General features: G+C 39.9%; 1 protein-coding gene across 1 annotated transcript in view; it reads left to right on the top strand.

Moving 5' to 3' along the window:
- Nucleotides 1–7,315, top strand: part of ARHGAP28 (Rho GTPase activating protein 28) — an 86,626-nt gene extending 79,311 nt beyond the window's left edge. Inside the window, exons 16-17 of the mRNA XM_090285147.1 lie at nucleotides 4,388–4,452; nucleotides 6,861–7,315. Of these exons, the coding sequence (XP_090141273.1) occupies nucleotides 4,388–4,452; nucleotides 6,861–6,955 (160 nt within the window). The 3' untranslated portion in view covers nucleotides 6,956–7,315. The remainder of the gene's footprint in view (nucleotides 1–4,387; nucleotides 4,453–6,860) is intronic.
- Nucleotides 7,316–18,165: the final 10,850 nt, after the last annotated feature.

Below are 18,165 nucleotides of genomic sequence, written 5' to 3' on the forward strand. Positions count from 1 at the left end.
AAATGTCTGTTCCGGTAGCTGTAAGACTTCCGGCCAAGATGGAGGCTTAGACTGACATGCTCAGTCTCCCTCTACAACTAAGAAGGAATACAACTACCTCAAAAGAAAAGATAACTAGAAATTCCAGAAAATAAAACTACATGGAAGCCCAACATATGAAGTTATAAACTAGTGATGCTCATCTAGACCAGTAGGAAGGGTGAGAAAATGCGGTGCTATCTGTGGTAGCAGTGGGGATAACAGTGGAACTGAGAGAAACACCAGAGGAACAAGCCCGGCCACAGTCAAGTCCTGGCAGTTCACGATCCCAACGCTGGGAAGTGCCGACCCCCCCATTGCCTTGGAAGGAGAGGCCCAAAGGGCAGGGGGACAGATCCTGGTCTCTCAGTGGAGAGTAACGGCAGGAATCCATCTTGGACCCTGGACCCCACACAAAGCGCCACAGTGCAGTGAAAAAGGTCACCGATTGCTGCTGGTCGCTGATCTGCTGGTCTCTGGACAGTGACAAATGCATGGGGCTTCGCCCCCTATAGCCTGCCCAGGAAGCAAAGCTAAACACAAATCTGTTAGAATGAAGCAGACAACGATTGAAATCCCGGTGATGCAGCTCACCAGGCAGTAGATACAAGACCTGACAGAGAAACAAATAGAAAACCTGTCTGAGGTTCAGTTCAGAGCCATAGTTATAAGGTGGCTTATGGAATTAACAAAAGATTTGAAACAAGACAGGGAAGGAATGAAAGCTACTCATACTGAAACGAACGAAAACACATACAAGACAAGTGGTAAGGAAATAAAATCCAAAGACCAAATCAACAAACCAGAACATAGGGAAGGAACAAACAGACAACCAGTGTGGAAAGAGGAAACAGAAAGTAAGAAAAGTGAGGAGAAGATCAGAAACCTCTGGGACAGCTATAAGCGATCGAACATTCAGATAATAGGATTGCCAGAGGGTGAAGAAGAAGAACTAGCAATTGAAAAGTTATGTGAAAAAATAATGAAGCAGAATTTCCCTAACTTGGGGAAAGAAATAGACTTACAGGTCCAGGAAGCACAGAGAGTTCCAGATAAACTGGACCCAGGGAGAACCACTCCAAGACACATTATAATCAAAATGTCAAAAATTAAAGCTAAAGAGAGAATCTTAAAAGCAGCAAGAGAAAAGAAAAGAATCATACACAAAGGGATTCCAATAAGACTATCAGCTGATTTCTCAAAGGAGGCCCTGCAGGCAAGAAGGGACTGGCAAGAAATATTCAAAGCAATGAAAATCAAAAACCTACTGCCACAAATACTCTATCCAGCAAAACTGTCACTCAGAATAGAAGGGCAGAGAAAGTGCTTCCAGGACAAAGTAAAACTGAAGGAGTTCATTAAATCCAAACCACTATTATGTGAGATGTTAAAGGGACTGGTTTAGAAGAAGGAGGGTCAAAACCACGAACATTAAAATGAAAACTGTGTCACAACAACCAACAACAGAAGCTAGGGAATTGAAACAAAGGCAAACTAAATAGGCAACGAGAGTGGAAAAAGAACTAGAGGTATGGAGAACATACTAGGGAGAGGTCAGCAGGGAGGGGGAGGGGGAAAGGAGGGAGATGGTACAGGAATTAAGAAGCATAGTAGGAGGAAATGAAGTAGACAGGAAGAGGTTGAGAAGAAGTATATGCACAACCAATGGACATGGACTAAAAGGGGGGACAACTGGAGGGAGGGGGGCCACCGGGTGGAGGGGAGCAGAGGGAAGAGAAATTGGGACAACTGTAACAGCATAATCAATAAAACATTTTTTTTTAAAGTCCAGATCTTTTAATTTTTTAATTAAATTGCTTTTTTACTATTGAGTTGTATGGGTTCTTTACGTATTTTGGATATTAACCTCTTATCAGATATATGATTTGCAAGTATTATCTCCCATTCCATGAGTTGCCTTTTTATTTTTTGATGGTTTCCTTTGCTATGTAGAATCTTTTTAGTTTGACATAGTCCCACTTGTTTATTTTTGCATTTGTTGCCTTTGATTTTGGTGTCAGAATAAAAAAAAATCATTGCCAGGACCAATGTCAAAGAGCTTACTGCTTACATTTTCTTCTAGGAGTTTACTTATAGTTTTAGGTATCACATTCAACTTTTAATCCACTTTGAGTTTATGTTTGTGTAAGATTACTAAAGGGGCGCTTAATATAAAACTGTTCTGTTTTGATGTTTTCATTTACTCAATGAGTTTTACTTTTTATTAGTATAAAATTATAGCAAGTTGGTTTTATAGATCTCTTGATAGCTTTCCAGGAATATCATTGTTTCAGGCTCCAATGGCCTTTAACATGCCAATATCAGATAAAATATATGCAGTTAGGTGAACATTATAGCTGTTGCTTTCCTTAAAATTACTATCAATAAACTTTAGGGTCAGAATTATATTTACAAAAAATATTTGTACATATCAGCCACTAATTCACTAATTGCCTTTAAAAAGCATAAATAATCATTTTTGGCTAGGCATGCTTATTCAAAGATAAATATTTTCCCTGAGATTTTAAAAAAATGAAAAGCACTAGTTTAAATCTGTCCACTAGAGAGCAGGTACAGTTTGATGGTCTCTAGTTAAACTCTGGTGGTATCCTTAAAGAGGAGCTCTCAAACCATTAAAAAGCAGCATCCACGTTGGCAAAAAATAGCTGATTGCAAAAACTTGCATACTGCAAGACTCCATTTATATAATATTTCTGAAATTAAAAAATTTTAGAGGCAACTGATCAATGTTTCTCTCCTCTTTTCCCTCCCTTCCCCTCTCTCTAAAAATAAATAAAATCGTTTTTTTAAACAATGTACTCTAAAAATGGGCAAAAGACATGAACAGACATTTCACCAAAGAGAATATACAGATGGCAAATATGCACATGAAAAAAATGTTCAATATCTATAATCATTAGACACCTATGAGAATGGCTAAAATAAAAAATCGTGTCGACACCAAAGAATGGCAAAGACATAGAGAAACTTGATTGCTTATACATTGCTGATGGGAATGTAAAATGGTATAGTCACTGTAACACAGTTTGATAGTTTATTATAAAACTAAATATGCAGTTGCCATGTGGAGCCAGCATTCACACTCCTGGGCATTCATCCCAAAGAAATTAAGACTGTGTTACCACAAAATGCTGTACACAAATGCTTATAGCAGCTCTGTTTATAATAATCAAAAACTGGGAAAAAAAGATATTCTTTAATAGGTAAATAGCTGAACAAACTATGGTACATCTATACCATGGTTTGGTACTCAGCAATAAAAATTCAACAACTTGGGCAAATCTCCAGGGATTTATGCTAATTGAAAAAAAGTCAATTCCAAAGAGGTCCATGCTGTACATTTCCATTTACATAACGTTTTGAAATGACAAATTTACAGAAATGTAGAATAGAGGGATAAAGGGTAGGTGTATGGATAGGGATCGGGAGAAGGGCTTGGTGTGGCTGTAAAAGGGAAAGGAGGGTTCTTGTGGTGATGGGAATGTTCCGTATCTTGACTGAATCATTATTAGCATTCTGGTTGTGATATTGCACTAGTCTTTCAAGATTTTACAATTACAGGAAACTGGGTAATGGGAACACAGGATCTGTTTGTATTGTTTCTTATAAATACATGCAAATTTACAATTATTTCAAAAAGTTTTTAAACAAAGGAGAATGCACATTAGTCTTCCTCACAATAGAGTAAGAACAATCTTTTTGAAAAAACCAAGCTGAAAGTCATTCCTGAAGTGGGACAGAGATCTGAAATGGTCTTTCTAGACTCTTCTACCCCAGCATTCTAGTCAGGGATAGAAAAATTAAATTGGGCATTCATATTCTCTGACTTTCTTTTATTACAGGGCAAAGACATGCAATGAAATCAATGTTAGACAGTTAGCAAAGCATTAATTAGTCAAACTTAGAAATGTGACATGGGCTGAAGAGAGATTCCCATTCAGTTTTTGGCAAATATGGAAATGAACTTGACTTCTTTTGAACTAAGAGTACTGTGACCAGTGACAGGCCAATATTAAACATCCAGCTGCTCCTTGGCCAGCCTTGATATGTCAGTAGCAGTTCCCTCTCAAATGGAGCTGACAGGTGTGGATAAGGCAGGCTCCAGGTTGCTGTGGAACCTTGCAGCATCCATCTTGGTTTGGAAAAGTCCCACCCTCTCTGTGCCTCAAATTTTTGTCTGTGTGAAACAAACAAAAAATTGTTTTTATTGTAATTTGTCATAATAATGATTTGTGGGATGTATTTCACTCAAGGCAGAATGAATTGTTTATTGCCATGGTTATTTAATCTACAGATTTACCTCAGGTTATGAAAGGGTTAAAATTATATTGCTTTCTCCTTTTTTCAGTCATGGTCCTTCAGAATCCATTAAAATTCAGAACCAAAGGTTATATGAAATTGGAGGAAATATAGGTAAGGATTTTTTAACAATTTTTACTCCTAAATGCTCTGAGTACTCTAAAAGAAATATGATGCTATAAAAGTATATTTTACAAGTTTCTTATATATAAATTCAAAATAAGTTTCTGATTTTTTAAATCTCATATAAGAACAGTATGACTTTTCTAAAATACTTTCAAAATTTAAATGTGACTATTTTAGTTGATATGGAAAGTTGGAAAATCTCTTTTTGGAGATTCATGAAAAACAAAGAAAATAACATCATAGAACCTTCAAAATTATGACACCCTCTTTGTTTAACTTCCCTGTTTTCACTCACAGCCCAAGTTTATTTTTCCCTGAAGTGGGGCGGAGGGAATACAAAGAAAATTCCCTTTACTTTTTTCTGTGTCTATGTCTTCTGCTTGTCTTCTTCACAATCAAGAGGAAATATCTGTGCTCCTTTTTAAGACCAGTGCCTCCACTCATGTCTCACTTCATATCCTCCCTGCCCAGTTAGGACATTGATCCATTTATTCCCCCTTCTCTCTTTTAACACCAACTTTTCTCTCCAACTGCATCATTTCTATCTGCATAAAATTTCTGGCAAAGTTTCTCATCTTTACAAAATTCTCCCTTGACCCCTTCAAGTCAACTGCCATTTTTGTTCTGATTTACAGCATAAATTCCTTAAATCAGTTGTCTGTATTCCAATTTCTTCCTCTTGTTCTGTCTTGAAACCACTCCAGTCAAGCTTTACTTCTCAACACTTTATCAAAATCTCCCCCTTGTTTAGGTCACTGGAGAACTCTTATGTTGTGAAATCCAACAATTCACTATTATCTTTATAACTACCTGAGTTGATCTTTTCCTTCTTTGAAAAACACTTTCTTCACCTGGTCTCAAGGACAACCTGAGCTTGTGGCTCTTCTCCCACTACACTGGCTGCTCCTTAGGAGTCTCTTACCTGTTACTTCTCATCCTCTCAGCCTCTTAAGATTGGAGAGTTGTAAGACTCAGTCCTTCCAGCTCTTGCACTTAACTTCCTGGGGCAGCTCAGTTCATCCCATTGCTTTGAATACATCTGTATGCTGATGCCTCTCACATTATATCCAGACTTTCCTTCAAACACCAACCTTTTGTATTTAATCACTGGGCACATTCTGCCTTGGACCTTTGCATTTGCTAACATTTGTCCAGAACACCCTTTTCAGATTTTTCATTTCTTACTCCTTTGCCTCACTCAAGTCTTTGCTGAGTATCACCTTCTCAATGAGACCTTCCTGAATTATATAGTCTCTGTGTTCCTTCCCTTCTTTGTTGTTCTCTAATGTTCTTATACTAGTCGACTTGCTTTATATTACACTTGCTTTTAGAATGTAAGCATGCATAGGGCAAGTATTTTTGACTGTCTGATGCATTACTGTAGTCCAAGCCCCTAGAATACTTCCTGGAACATAATAATTCTCAATAAATATTTGATAAGTGAATGAATCAAGCACGCAGTCAGATCTTGGTGGTTTTGTCTGAGACTTTAATATACATTTCAAACACATTGTATATAAATATTTTCTACATGGAATGATCTTGTTGTTGTTTACTATCTTCTGCCTGTGGGCATTGCAGCCATAGGAACAAAACTAAACTGAACTTTTAATCTTCTCTAGTCCTGGTCAAGTTACTATCTGTCAAAAACCATTAAAGGATATGTATTATAACATAAATGATCAGTTTATACATGAAACAGGTCTTTTCCATATTTTTTTCTAATAGATGTGGTGAGTTTAGGGAATAATTTGCCTGTGGTTGGCATGTTTTTTTTCCATAATTTCACATGGGATTTATTTGAAGTACTTAATAATCAAAAAGAAATGAAGGAAGGAAGGAAGAAAGGCAGGCTTTGCTAAGAATCTTTAAAATGTATCTACAGACATGCTTTTGGTCAACAGTGGATCATGTATAGCATGGTAGTCCAATAAGATTATAATGGAGCAGAAAAATTCCTAATGCCTAGTGACATAGTAGCTGTCGTGACGTTATAGCACAACACATTACTCATGTATTTGTGGTGATGCTGGTGTAAACAAACCTACTGTGCTTCCAGCTGTATAAAAATATAGCACATATAATTACAGTAGTAGACTATATTATGTAGATTTGTGTGAGTACACCATGATGTTCACCACCTAATTTTTTTTCTCATTATGTTTTTTTAATTGTTTATTGCTTGTCAAGTAATCAGTAAAGGTATTGAAGTATTTAATAACTAAATCACTCAACTCTATAAACAATAAGGAAAGCACTTACTGTACTTACTTCTGGCTTAGAGAACTATGCTGGCCTTATTCAAACCGTACATACATACATGCACACACACACACACACACACACACAGAAGTGTTCACTCTTATAAACATTCTCTGATTTTCTCTTTCTTTTAGGACAGCATTGCTTGGATCCAGATGCTTACATTTTGGATGTATATCGCGTCAATCCTCAGGCAGAATGGGTGATCAAACCCCAACCAAGTTTTTGAAATATGTCCAAGTTAGCAGCTGTTGTGAATTATATGCCAAGAAAACTCTTAAGTAGGATTTAAAAAGACTGCTTTTGACATGTTTGTTCCTATAACCTTCTTGGTATTTCTCGGCCCAAGTGTTGTCTCCCAGCATTATCAACATGAACTATGGAAGAGGATATGGTTAACTATTGGAGCTAAAGCTTTCTCATGATGGTTCCTTCATAAGAGTGAAGAAAAGAGATTGTGATCCTTCCTAAAGAAAGACTAATCTAGAGTAGGAACTCTAATCATTTCTAGAACTTTGACCTCAGAGCAAAAATGAACTTGGTCTTATACCTACAAATAAGAAACACTTCTTTGTGTAGCAAATGCTACCAAACAAACACAGAGGTGGAAAGAGACTTTTTTTATACCTATGTTATATACATATATTGACCTTTTTGAGCAAGAATGCCAGAAATATCAGTAACTTCCAGTCTGCAAAAAAATTCAAAATCTACTTTCCAAAGGGAATCAGTTTCTAAAGTTACATACACAATGTTTATGCTCCGCCTTACTCCTGAATTGGAGAAGAAGGACTTTCTGTTTAAAGAAACTGTATAGTTATGCATGTTGTACTGTAATGTGACAATTAGCATTCTGGTGCAAATGATCATTTCTTTCTTATGGGCTGTTGAAACTGATATTTTTTATGCTTGTTCCCTTATGAGTACAGAACCCCTAGGCAAGCTTAGATTGACAAAGGGTATTCTTATGTTTTCATAACCTTCTGTGCAGTCAAAAGTCACAGAGCCTCTATTTTTCCTCATCATGATTATGGTGCTCAGTGAATAGCTTTCCATGTGTCAGGCATTGATTTCCTTTTCTTATCAACATATCATTTAAAAATTTTTTTTTACAACTTTACATAGTCACTTCTGCAGCCCTGCTTGAAAATACACAGTGCCTTTAGCTAAGAGTGCTGAAAAATACTATTATATTCAGATTTCATGTTCTGTAAAAGCAGATTTTGTTTTTGTTCATCAATAATAGTCATGGCCATGCACCGTGAATTAGCATCAGGCTTCAAAATCAGATGCGTGTTTTGTAAGCGGAAAACTGTCTCACTATCAAGATCCTGTGGAGCCATTTTCCAGACCTACAATTAACAGGAACACACAGTCCCCCATGATTCTAATTGAGAGCAAATCTAAAATGTGCTGAAGAGTCAGACAGCTCGACCTTTCATTTTGGGAATACAAATCTAGTCATTTTAGGGTTAGTTAATATGGAACAGAGGTTTCATTTATCCCACACACTTTGGATTAGAATCCACAGATGGGTATGTTGATGACTTTATATCTGTTTTGATGAGATTTAACACTCACATGACTCTCTCTTGCAGTTCAAAAGAGAGACAAAGTTGCTCACAAATGCAGAAAACATTAAATATTACAAGTCCTTAAAACATAATGTAATAATAATTTAAGCCCATATATAGCAGAAAAATTTTATATACTGCATTTTGCCTTGATGTCTATAAAAATACGACTTATATTCAACATGTAGATAATTCTGTTTATGGTCATTAAGATTTTGTTATATTTTTATAGAAAACCCAAATATCTATTCATTTTATTCATTTATTTGAGAATTTTCATTTTCTTTTCCTGAAAACCCACTAGAAAATAAACATGTTCTGTAAGTTTATACTTACATTTCATTAGGTTTCAATATAGGGGTAATTGATGGCATGTGAGTTTACATAATGAGTCTGAAAAAAACACTTTTATCATTTTTGCAATTCAAACAACAGGAGTAAACATTTCACTTTATGGACAGAAGATGGCAGTAATATATGCCTCCACACATAGAAGAAATTCTTCAAATTAGCTACCTTACACTTCTATGAATATATGAAAACAATGGTTGATTTATCTCATGGTATTTATCTTTTAGAATAAATTCTGTTGTGTTTATATAGAAAATTCATGAATCTATTAATTTTTTACTTAGGAATTTATATTTCTTTTGACTGAAAAACACATTAGAACCTATATGTAAGTTCTAAAGATTTCAAGATTTACTTCACTTGCCATCCATTCTAAATAAATGGCTAACAGATGACAGGTAAAAGCAATAAGTTTCTGAATTTCTTAGCCACTTCTGTGTGCTTTCAGATGTCAAAGACTTAGCTGAGACAATTACTTTAAATTACTCACTTTTAATGTATTCAAGGATATCTGGCAACTTTCAATTAAATATAATATGGAAGGCAATGTTAATACCATATAATTATCCAAGGATAACTTTCATTCTTAGTTTAGGGTTCACTAATTGATTAAAAAATTTTCAGTAGACACACAGACTAATTTTTATGTGCATAAAGAGGTTCTTTTTACTTAAAGAATAAACCCCTAAATTTAAAATTAAAAATTGTCTGCCACCTAAATATTTAAAAGCTATCTTTGCCTTATCAAGAGTTGTTTTAAAATAGTTAATGGTAACCTGTAAAATTGCATAGTATATTTGCAAATAAAGCAGAGTCAGGTACTGGGCTTCTAAATTCTATTTTTAATAGCTTCCCACCCCACCTCATCCCAAGTGCCCTTGGTGTACAGTTAGGAAAATAATATTAAGGAGAGTATTAAAGAAAATTAACCTGTTAGGAACACTTATTCATAAAAAGAAGAAACCTGAAACTGGCTCATTTTTTCCTCTATTCTGCAAAAAGGAATCCCTTTGTTAAGCCACTTACTTGGGGATATAATTCTTGGAGTGAATGATCTTCAAACAAACTGGAATATTAATTTCTTCATGTGTACACAATATAAACTACCTCACTTGCCTTTCTTGGGGAAAAAAAATGATGGACTTTAACAATTTTTGTTACAAACTGTCCCTGAGCCTTATTATTTGTCACTTCAGTTAGCTTTCAGTGTACATTTAATAATATGCATTTAATAATGTAAAATATTTTTAGCAAAAGTTTTAAAGCCAAAAATACTCTGTAACTGTGATCTGTGGTATACTCAGAGATTTTATGTCCTTTAGTCATTTTTTTGTGTGTTGAACCATATTTAGATGGAGGTTTCCAAGTATATAAATTAATATTCATCTCTTCTTGCAGGCATTTTTCAACTACTTTTCCTCTATTGCACTTGACTGAAAAATAGGATGAGATAAACATGATCCTTCTTTCTATCAAGCATATTTCAGCTGTTGTTCACAAATATATTACATGTATGAAAAGCATATATATTATGGAATTGAATAGTTTCTAGTTTCTGAACAGCATTTTCAACTCTTTTCCACAAATATGTCACTTAAAAAATTATATGACATGGATTAGAATGTTTCTTTCAAACATTTTCAACAGTTTTATACACATACACTTTAATGCTTTCTTTCAGACATTTTTCCAACTGTTTTCTAAAACTGTGTGATTTGACTGAAAAATCATATAATATCATGAGGAATGTCAATGTTTTATGGTGTCTCCCATCTTAAAAATTAGTGATTTTTAAAATTTTATTTTATTGTTAATACTATTACAGATGCCTACCTCCATCTTTGACCACCTCTGCCCAGCCCTTGCCCCTCCTTCCCTTTGGCCATCACCACACTGTTGTCTGTGTCTATGTGTCTTGCATATATATTCTTTGGCCAATCCCATCATCTTTCATTGTTAAGTATCATATGGATGTTGCATTTTATTCATAAAAATAAAAATAAACTGAAAGCATTGTCATAAGAATTCTTATATTTAACTACTCTTAAGTCCACCATGGTGCTAATGAAAGAACAGGAGCTTGAGAATTGGAAGGTTTTTGTCTGAGACCTGTAAGTCTCTGTCACTTATTAGCCAGGTGGTGGTCTTGTGCAGAAGCCAGTGGCACTATGGTCATGGTGGATGGTTGTGGGTAGGGGATAGACTGAATAAGCAAACACTATCTCCTAAATTTGTTTGAGTCAGTGCTTTGGACAAGTTTTAATAGGTGCTTTAAATTTTTTTTTCAATAAATGTAGAATAGACATTTGATAAAATTCAATATCCATTTATGAATTTTTTAGAAAATTCAATATATATCTGCAAAAGGCAAGAAAAAGAATAAAGATTAGAAAATATAAAATGGTCTGTTTGCAAATGATATTACTATTGATATAGAAAAGCCTAAGGTAGGTTCAACTATGAAAGTAATATAATTTTCAAGGTCATGGCATCTTAAGAGTTATATAAAAATAAAATTTTATTATTTTTAAAATTATTTGGTTTATTTATTGTTTTTCTATTGCAGTTTTCCCACTTTTTCCTGCATTACTCCCCCCCAATCCAGCCCACCCCTTCTCCCACAGTCAATCCCCACCTCGTACATAGGTGAGTGGATCAAAAAACTGGTACATTTAGACAATGGAATACTACGCAGCAGAAAGAAAGAAGGAACTCCTACCATTTGCAATAACATGGATGGCACTGGAGAGGATTATGCTTAGCGAAATAACTCAGGTAACAAAAGAAAAATACCATATGATATTGCCTAATATAGGAAACTAATGAACAATAAAAAATAAAATTTTTATTAGCCGCAAAGAATTGGAAAATAAAGTTTAACTTTCATTTACTATAGCATCAAGAAACAACATATTTGAATACATTTAACAAAATATATGCAAAACTTGTATGCTGAAAACTATAAAATATTTTTGGTAGAAAATAGATAGATAAATAAATAAATAAATATCATATTTTTGGATAACAAGAGATGGATGGAAGAGAATTGGCGATATGTCAGTTCTCCCAAAATCTATAGATTCAATGCAATCCCAATTATAATACCAGTAGGCTTTTTAAGGTAGAAATTGACAAACATTGTAAAATTTATATGGAGATACAAAGAATCTGGAATACTTAAAATAATCTTACAAAAGAAAGTTGATTTAGAATTAGTGGTTTCAAGACTTACTCTAAACTTACAGCTCTGTGATACAGAATTAAAGATCAATACCTACATCAGTGAAACAAAAATAGAGCACAGAACAAAACAGAGCCAGCCCACTTGTATGGTCATTTGATTCTCAGCACAGATGCCAAAACAACCCTATGGGGAAAGGAAAATCAACAGATGGTACAAGAACAATAGGGTATCTGTATAGGAAAAAAAAAAGACACCCTTATAGTACACATAAAAAATTAATTCAAAATGGTTCATAAAGCTAATTATAAAACATAAAACAATGACGCCTTCAGAAGAAAAACAAAAGAGTAGCCTTTTGACTTGGGAATGAGCACTGATTTCTTAGAAACAGAAAGTGTTACGGCTACATAGGCGAGATTGAACACTCTGAAGCGGTGTATAAAGTTAAGCAAAGGATTTTTAATAATGGCCAGGAGTTGGGCAGACCCTGAGCAGGTCTCTAACATGCTCCAACCTACAATGGAGTCTAAACGCTGGGTTTTTATACTGGTGCAGTCTCTTTGTTTCTTCTTTGGCGGGAAACAGCCTTAGGAAGAGGGGGCTGGGCAGGACTGCAGGAATGTCTTGGCAGTAACAGGAACAGAAATTCGCAAGGCTAAAGGTTATCTTCGACAGCAACACAGCTCTTCAGCCAGGGACGAACTCCCTGTGAAGCAATTTATTTTCAAAGGGCTAGACATTCTTCAAAGCACAACCTTCACAAATGCTATAAACCAGACACAAGCAAGCAAATGGGAGGTGATAGAGGCTGAAGTCCTTTTAGCTTGTAAATCACTAATTGCTATAACACTCCTTCTTACATTCCTTTTTCCAAGGCCTTTTAGCAAGTCCTTGCTACTTCTTACAAAGAACATTTAAAGCCCTTACGTACTTACATATTGAAACTTTTTACAGGGACTATTTGGTGCCCCTACAAAAGTAATGCTTATAAAAGAAAATAATGAATTAGACTTCAACAAAATTTAAAATTGCTGTGTGTCCAAAGAGATCACTAAGAAATCAAGCCCCGGTGACTGAGTTATCTGGATTATTTTCCCATACACCAAATGGTTGAGGGTTCAATTCCCAGTCAAGGCAGACACCTAGCTGTCAGTTTGAACCCTGGTCAGGACCCATACAGGAGGCAAACTGTTAGAGGGTATTTTTCAGATGTCCAGCCAGTAGGGTAATTAGCTGGACTTGGGTCCCGGAAACCGGACCCCTGCGGTTGCATGCTCCAACCAAGCAGAACAAGGAACTTAACCTAACTGTTATTCCTTTGAGCAGTGACCTGTTCCTTTGAGCAATGACCTGGGGAATAGTGGAAAATTTTTGTTTATACAAGCTGTATTTCTGTCCAAGTTCCTGCACCTGCAGGAACAAGAATGCACCTGAAATGCTTTATAAGTCCCCAGTCCCTAGGGTCAGGGCTGTTCACCTAAGTCCAGCTTGTGGACGGGTGGACAGTCGCTGGCCAGCTAGAATAAACACCACTATTTGAAATTTAAATTGTCTCAGACTCTCCATTCTCGCAAATGCACCATAACATTTGGAGGCCCCAGTGAGATTCCCAACCCTTGCTGGGAGGAGAGGCCAAGATCGGACAGCTGCCGGAGGTGTGTCAGGGGGAGATCGAGAGACGTTCCTCGGCCCCGACCCTTCAGTCTGAGCTGTACCGCAATCCTATTTTCAATCGGCTGTTTGGCGTTAATTACTCAGGTAGGGCCATTTACACGGAGGGAAAGGTGTATGTGGACAGTACCAGGGCAGGTGCACCAGGGGAACCCAAGGGAAGGCTGAACGCAGCGTTATTTCCAGGGCTCGGGTGAACTACATGATGGTGGGTTCAGCCCATAGGGTTTGTGTTCTGTGTCTTGTTCAGTGTCTGTCTTGTTGTCAGTCTTTTCCTAAGTGACATGGGCAGTTGTCATCATCGTTGTGTTCGCCTCTTCGATGTTTTCTTAAAAATCTCCAGGATTTCCAGAGACAGGCCTCCTTCTATGGGACGCCTGTCACTCCCAGACAATTGTGGACTTTTGGTGAATTGGAATGGCCAACCTCCCCAGGGGTCTTTTGGCCCTCTGATGGGTCTTTTGATCTTCGAATGGCCTAAGGGGTCCCCGGGTTTGTGCCGGGAGGCCCGGACACCCTGACCAAATTCCATACATTTAAGTTTGGATTGACATTTTAGAAGACAAACCTAAATGGTTACAAGCTGTCAGAAGAAGGCCACTGTTTTAGTGGCCTCCAAACTGAAGGATGGCCCCACTTCAGGCCCCACTTCGGTTCTCCTGGACTCACAGGAAAGTCCCCCTCCTGTGAGACACCCACCATATCCCCAAGCCTCCCCAGATTCGTCTGGGACTGGCAGCGCTCCACCTTTCAATCCCCCCCATTCCCACTCGGGTCGGGACTACAAGCCCTCTCCTGACTCAGGGGGCAGGCCTGTGCCCCTTTTGCCCTTGCTGGAGGCTTCAGCCCCTGCCGAGGAAACTGGGCACCCCTTCATGGTATATATCCCTTTCTCAACCAGTGATTTATATAATTGGAAGAATCAGAATTCCTCCTTTTTCCAGAACTCCACTGGCCTCATTTCTCTTTTAGAGTCTGTTTTCTTTACCCATCAGCCTACCTGGGATGATTGCCAGCAGTTGTTGCAGACTCTTTTTACTTCCAAGGAGAGAGAGAGGGTGAGGGGAGAGGGACGGAAGCTCATCCTCGGGCCAGATGGCAACCATCTGCTGACCCGGCGAGACTAGAGCTCGTCTTCCCTCTAGCCCGGCTGACCTGGGATCCAAACAGTGACCAAGGTAAGGAGGCCCTAGATCGATACCGTCAGATTCTCCTTCGTGCACTTCATGCCACAGCCCAGAAACCTACCAATCTTTCAAAGGTCACTGAGGTAAGTGAGGGTCCTGATGAGTCACCAGCAGCCTTTCTTGAGCACCTTCAGGAGGCATATCGCCTTTATACTCCCATTGATCCTGAGGCACCTGAGAATAGATGGGCCCTGAATATTGCTTTCGCTTCCCAGTCAGCCCCTGATATTCAAAAGAAATTACAGAAATTGGAGGGATTTGAGGAAAAGTCCCTGACTGAGTTGGTAGAAATCTCCCAGCACGTCTTTAACAACCAGCAGGATCGTAGGGAATTAAATAAAAGGATGGCCCAAGTCCTCCTAACCATGGCCAGAGAGCCTACTAAGAAAAGCAGCAGATCCATGAAAGGCCCCTGTGCCAAAGGTCAAGGCAGACCCCCCCCCACCTTGGGTCGGAACCCGTGTGCCTTCTGTAAAGAGGAAGGCCATTGGAAGAAAGAGTGCCCCAAATGGAAGACTTTGGCCCCTGGCACATCAGTCCTGGTTCAGGGGACTCAGGACTGATGGGGCTGGGGCTCTGCACTCATTAGCCCCCAGGAGCCCAGGGTATGAATGCAAGTAGGAGGCCAACCTGTAGACTTTCTTGTGGACACCGGTGCAACCTTCTCAGTACTTCAAAGATGCACAGTCCCATATCCCAGGAAAAGATGCCCATACAGAGGGCCATAGGCAAGACTAAATTATACCCATGGACCCAGGCTAGAATAATGGACCTTGGCGGCCACACAGTCACCCATTCCTTTCTTGTCATACCTGACTGCCCGTTTCCTCTCCTGGGTCGAGACCTTCTCCACAAACTGAAGGCCACAATTTCATTCCATCAGGAGGAGCCAGAGGTGGCCCTAGGGCTTGCCCCTGCCTCGGTTATGGTCACTTGCTCGCTTGGGGAAAAGTACCTCCTCCTAGTAGACCAGGCCCACTCCCAGCATGTGGACTTCCTGGCTCGGTGGCAACAAGACATACCAATGGTATGGGCTGAGAGCAACACCCCCGGCCTGGCGACTCATGTTCCGGCAGTTGTGACTCTTAGGGAATGCGGTACCGTGCCAGAAGAGGCAATATCCTATGCCAATAAAGGCCTGGCAGGGAATTGCGGTTCATATCCGGCACCTGCGGGAAGCCAGTATCCTAAAGGCCTGTAAGTTGGCATGGAATACTCCGCTCCTCCCAGTTCAGAAGCCAGGCACTGAGGACTACCGCCCAGTAAAAGATCTGAGGGAAGTCAATAAACGAGTTAAAACTGTCCATCCTACGGTGCCCAACCCTTATACCCTTCTCAGCCTCTTGCTCTCCAATTGGACGGTATACTCGGTTCTAGACTTAAAGGATGCCTTTTTCTCCATACCCCTGGCTCCAGTCAGTCAGCCTCTCTTTGCATTTGAGTGGACTGGCCCTGACATGGGGGAATCAGGTCAATTAACATGGACTTGTTTGCCACAAGGTTTTAAAAACTCTCCAACGCTCTTTGATGAGGCACTCAGCCGGGACCTTGCCCCCTTCTGAGAGGACAATCCACACGTCACAGTCCTACAATATGTAGATGACATCTTATTGGCGGCCAAGGACCTAGCCAGTTGCGGGGAAGCAACGGAGGTGCGACTAAGACTACTAGCCCACCTAGAGTACAGGGTGTCGGCCAAGAAGGCCCAGTTATGGCAGAAGGAAGTCACTTACCTAGGGTATATCTTAAAGGAAGGTAGCCAGACCCTGTCCCCCAGAAGAGTCCAGGCCATTTTACAGATCCCGGACCCCACTACCAAGTGCCAAGTTCATGAGTTCCTCAGGGCCTTCGGCTATTGCCGCCTATGGATTTTAGGATTTGCAGAACTAGCTAAGCCCCTATGTCTGCACAGGGGGAATAAAAGAGGCCTTACTATGGACCGAGACTGAGGAAGGGGCATTTCAGACGTTAAAGGAGGCGCTAGTCACCATTCCTGCCCTGGTGCTACCAAGGCTTGACAGGCCCTTCCAGCTATATGTAGCGGAAAATAAGAGTGTAGCGAAGGGGGTTCTCACACAGTGCCTAGGGACTTGGAAGTGACCTGTAGCTTACCTTTCTAAGCGTCTAGACCCAACAGCTGCTGGGTGGCCCAATTGTCTACGGGCTATAGCTGCCACAGCACAGCTAGTAAAAGAGGCTATGAAGCTAACATTTGGACAGGAGCTACAGGTCATCACATCACATGCTGTAGAGACCTTATTGAGAACTCCCCCTGACAAATGGCTCTCCAATGCGCGCATTGTACAATATCAAGTTCTGCTCCTCGATCCGGGCCGTGTCAATTTCCTCCAGTCAACGGCCCTTAACCCTGCTACTCTCCTTCCGGATGACAACCCACACCAACCTCTCCATGACTGTGTTGATGTACTCACTGCCCTCACCAACTACTAAGAGGACCTCACAGACCTCCCCCTGACCAATCCTGATGTGGTCCTGTACACTGATGGCAGCAGCTTCGCCCAGGGAGGAGTCCGATATGCTGGAGAAGCTGTTGTAACAAGCAACACTGTCGTCTGGGCCCAAGCTCTGGGGCCTGGCTCATCTGCCCAGAGAGCTGAGCTCATTGTGTTAACACAAGCACTTTTCTGGACAAAGGGAAAGCGTGTAAATATCTACACAGACAGCCGGTATGCCTTTGCTACAGTACATGTCCATGGGAGCATATATCAGGAAAGAGGGCTCCTGATATTAGAGGGAAAATGTATAAGGAACACCCAAGAAATCCTTGATCTCTTCGTGGCCATTTGGCTCCTGAAGCAGGTTGCTGTAATCCACTGTAAGGGGCACCAGGCAGCGCAGACACTGGACGCCCAAGAAAATGCTTTCATGGACCAAGAAGGCAGAAGGGCGGCCCTACAACCAATGGGGCCCCTAAAGCTCCTGCCCCTAGTTCCACCACGGGTGCTTAGCAGGCCCCCGGTGTATTCAGCCAGAGATCAAGAAATTGCTGTCAGAATGCAGACCCATGACACTCAAGGTGGTTGGAAACACCTCCCAGACACTCACATTCTGATCCCAGAGGTCCTTGGGAAAGAACTAATCTAGCAAACTCACCAAAGCACCCACCTGGGGGGCATGAAGCTTGCTGAACTCCTCCAATAAGCCTATTTCATTCCCAGGCTGTTTCAGGGAGCCAAGGAGGTGAGCCAGCAGTGTCCCTAGTGCACTGCAGCCAACCCAGCCCCCAAGGACCCCCAATCTCCTCACTACCGCCTGCACAGGGATGCTCCCGGAGAGAAATGGGAGATCGACTTCACCAAAATGCCACCAGCACGGGGAGGGTACAAATACCTCCTAGTCCTAGTAGATACCTTCTCGGGCTGGGTAGAGGCCTACCCCACTCGGTCAGAGTCAGCTTTAGTAGTAACCAAAAAGTTAATACAGGAAATAATTCCCCCATTCAGCCTCCCTC

Source organism: Furipterus horrens, unplaced genomic scaffold (genome assembly GCF_987537825.1).
Source record: "Furipterus horrens unplaced genomic scaffold, mFurHor1.1.pri manual_scaffold_8, whole genome shotgun sequence".
NCBI lineage: Eukaryota > Metazoa > Chordata > Mammalia > Chiroptera > Furipteridae > Furipterus > Furipterus horrens.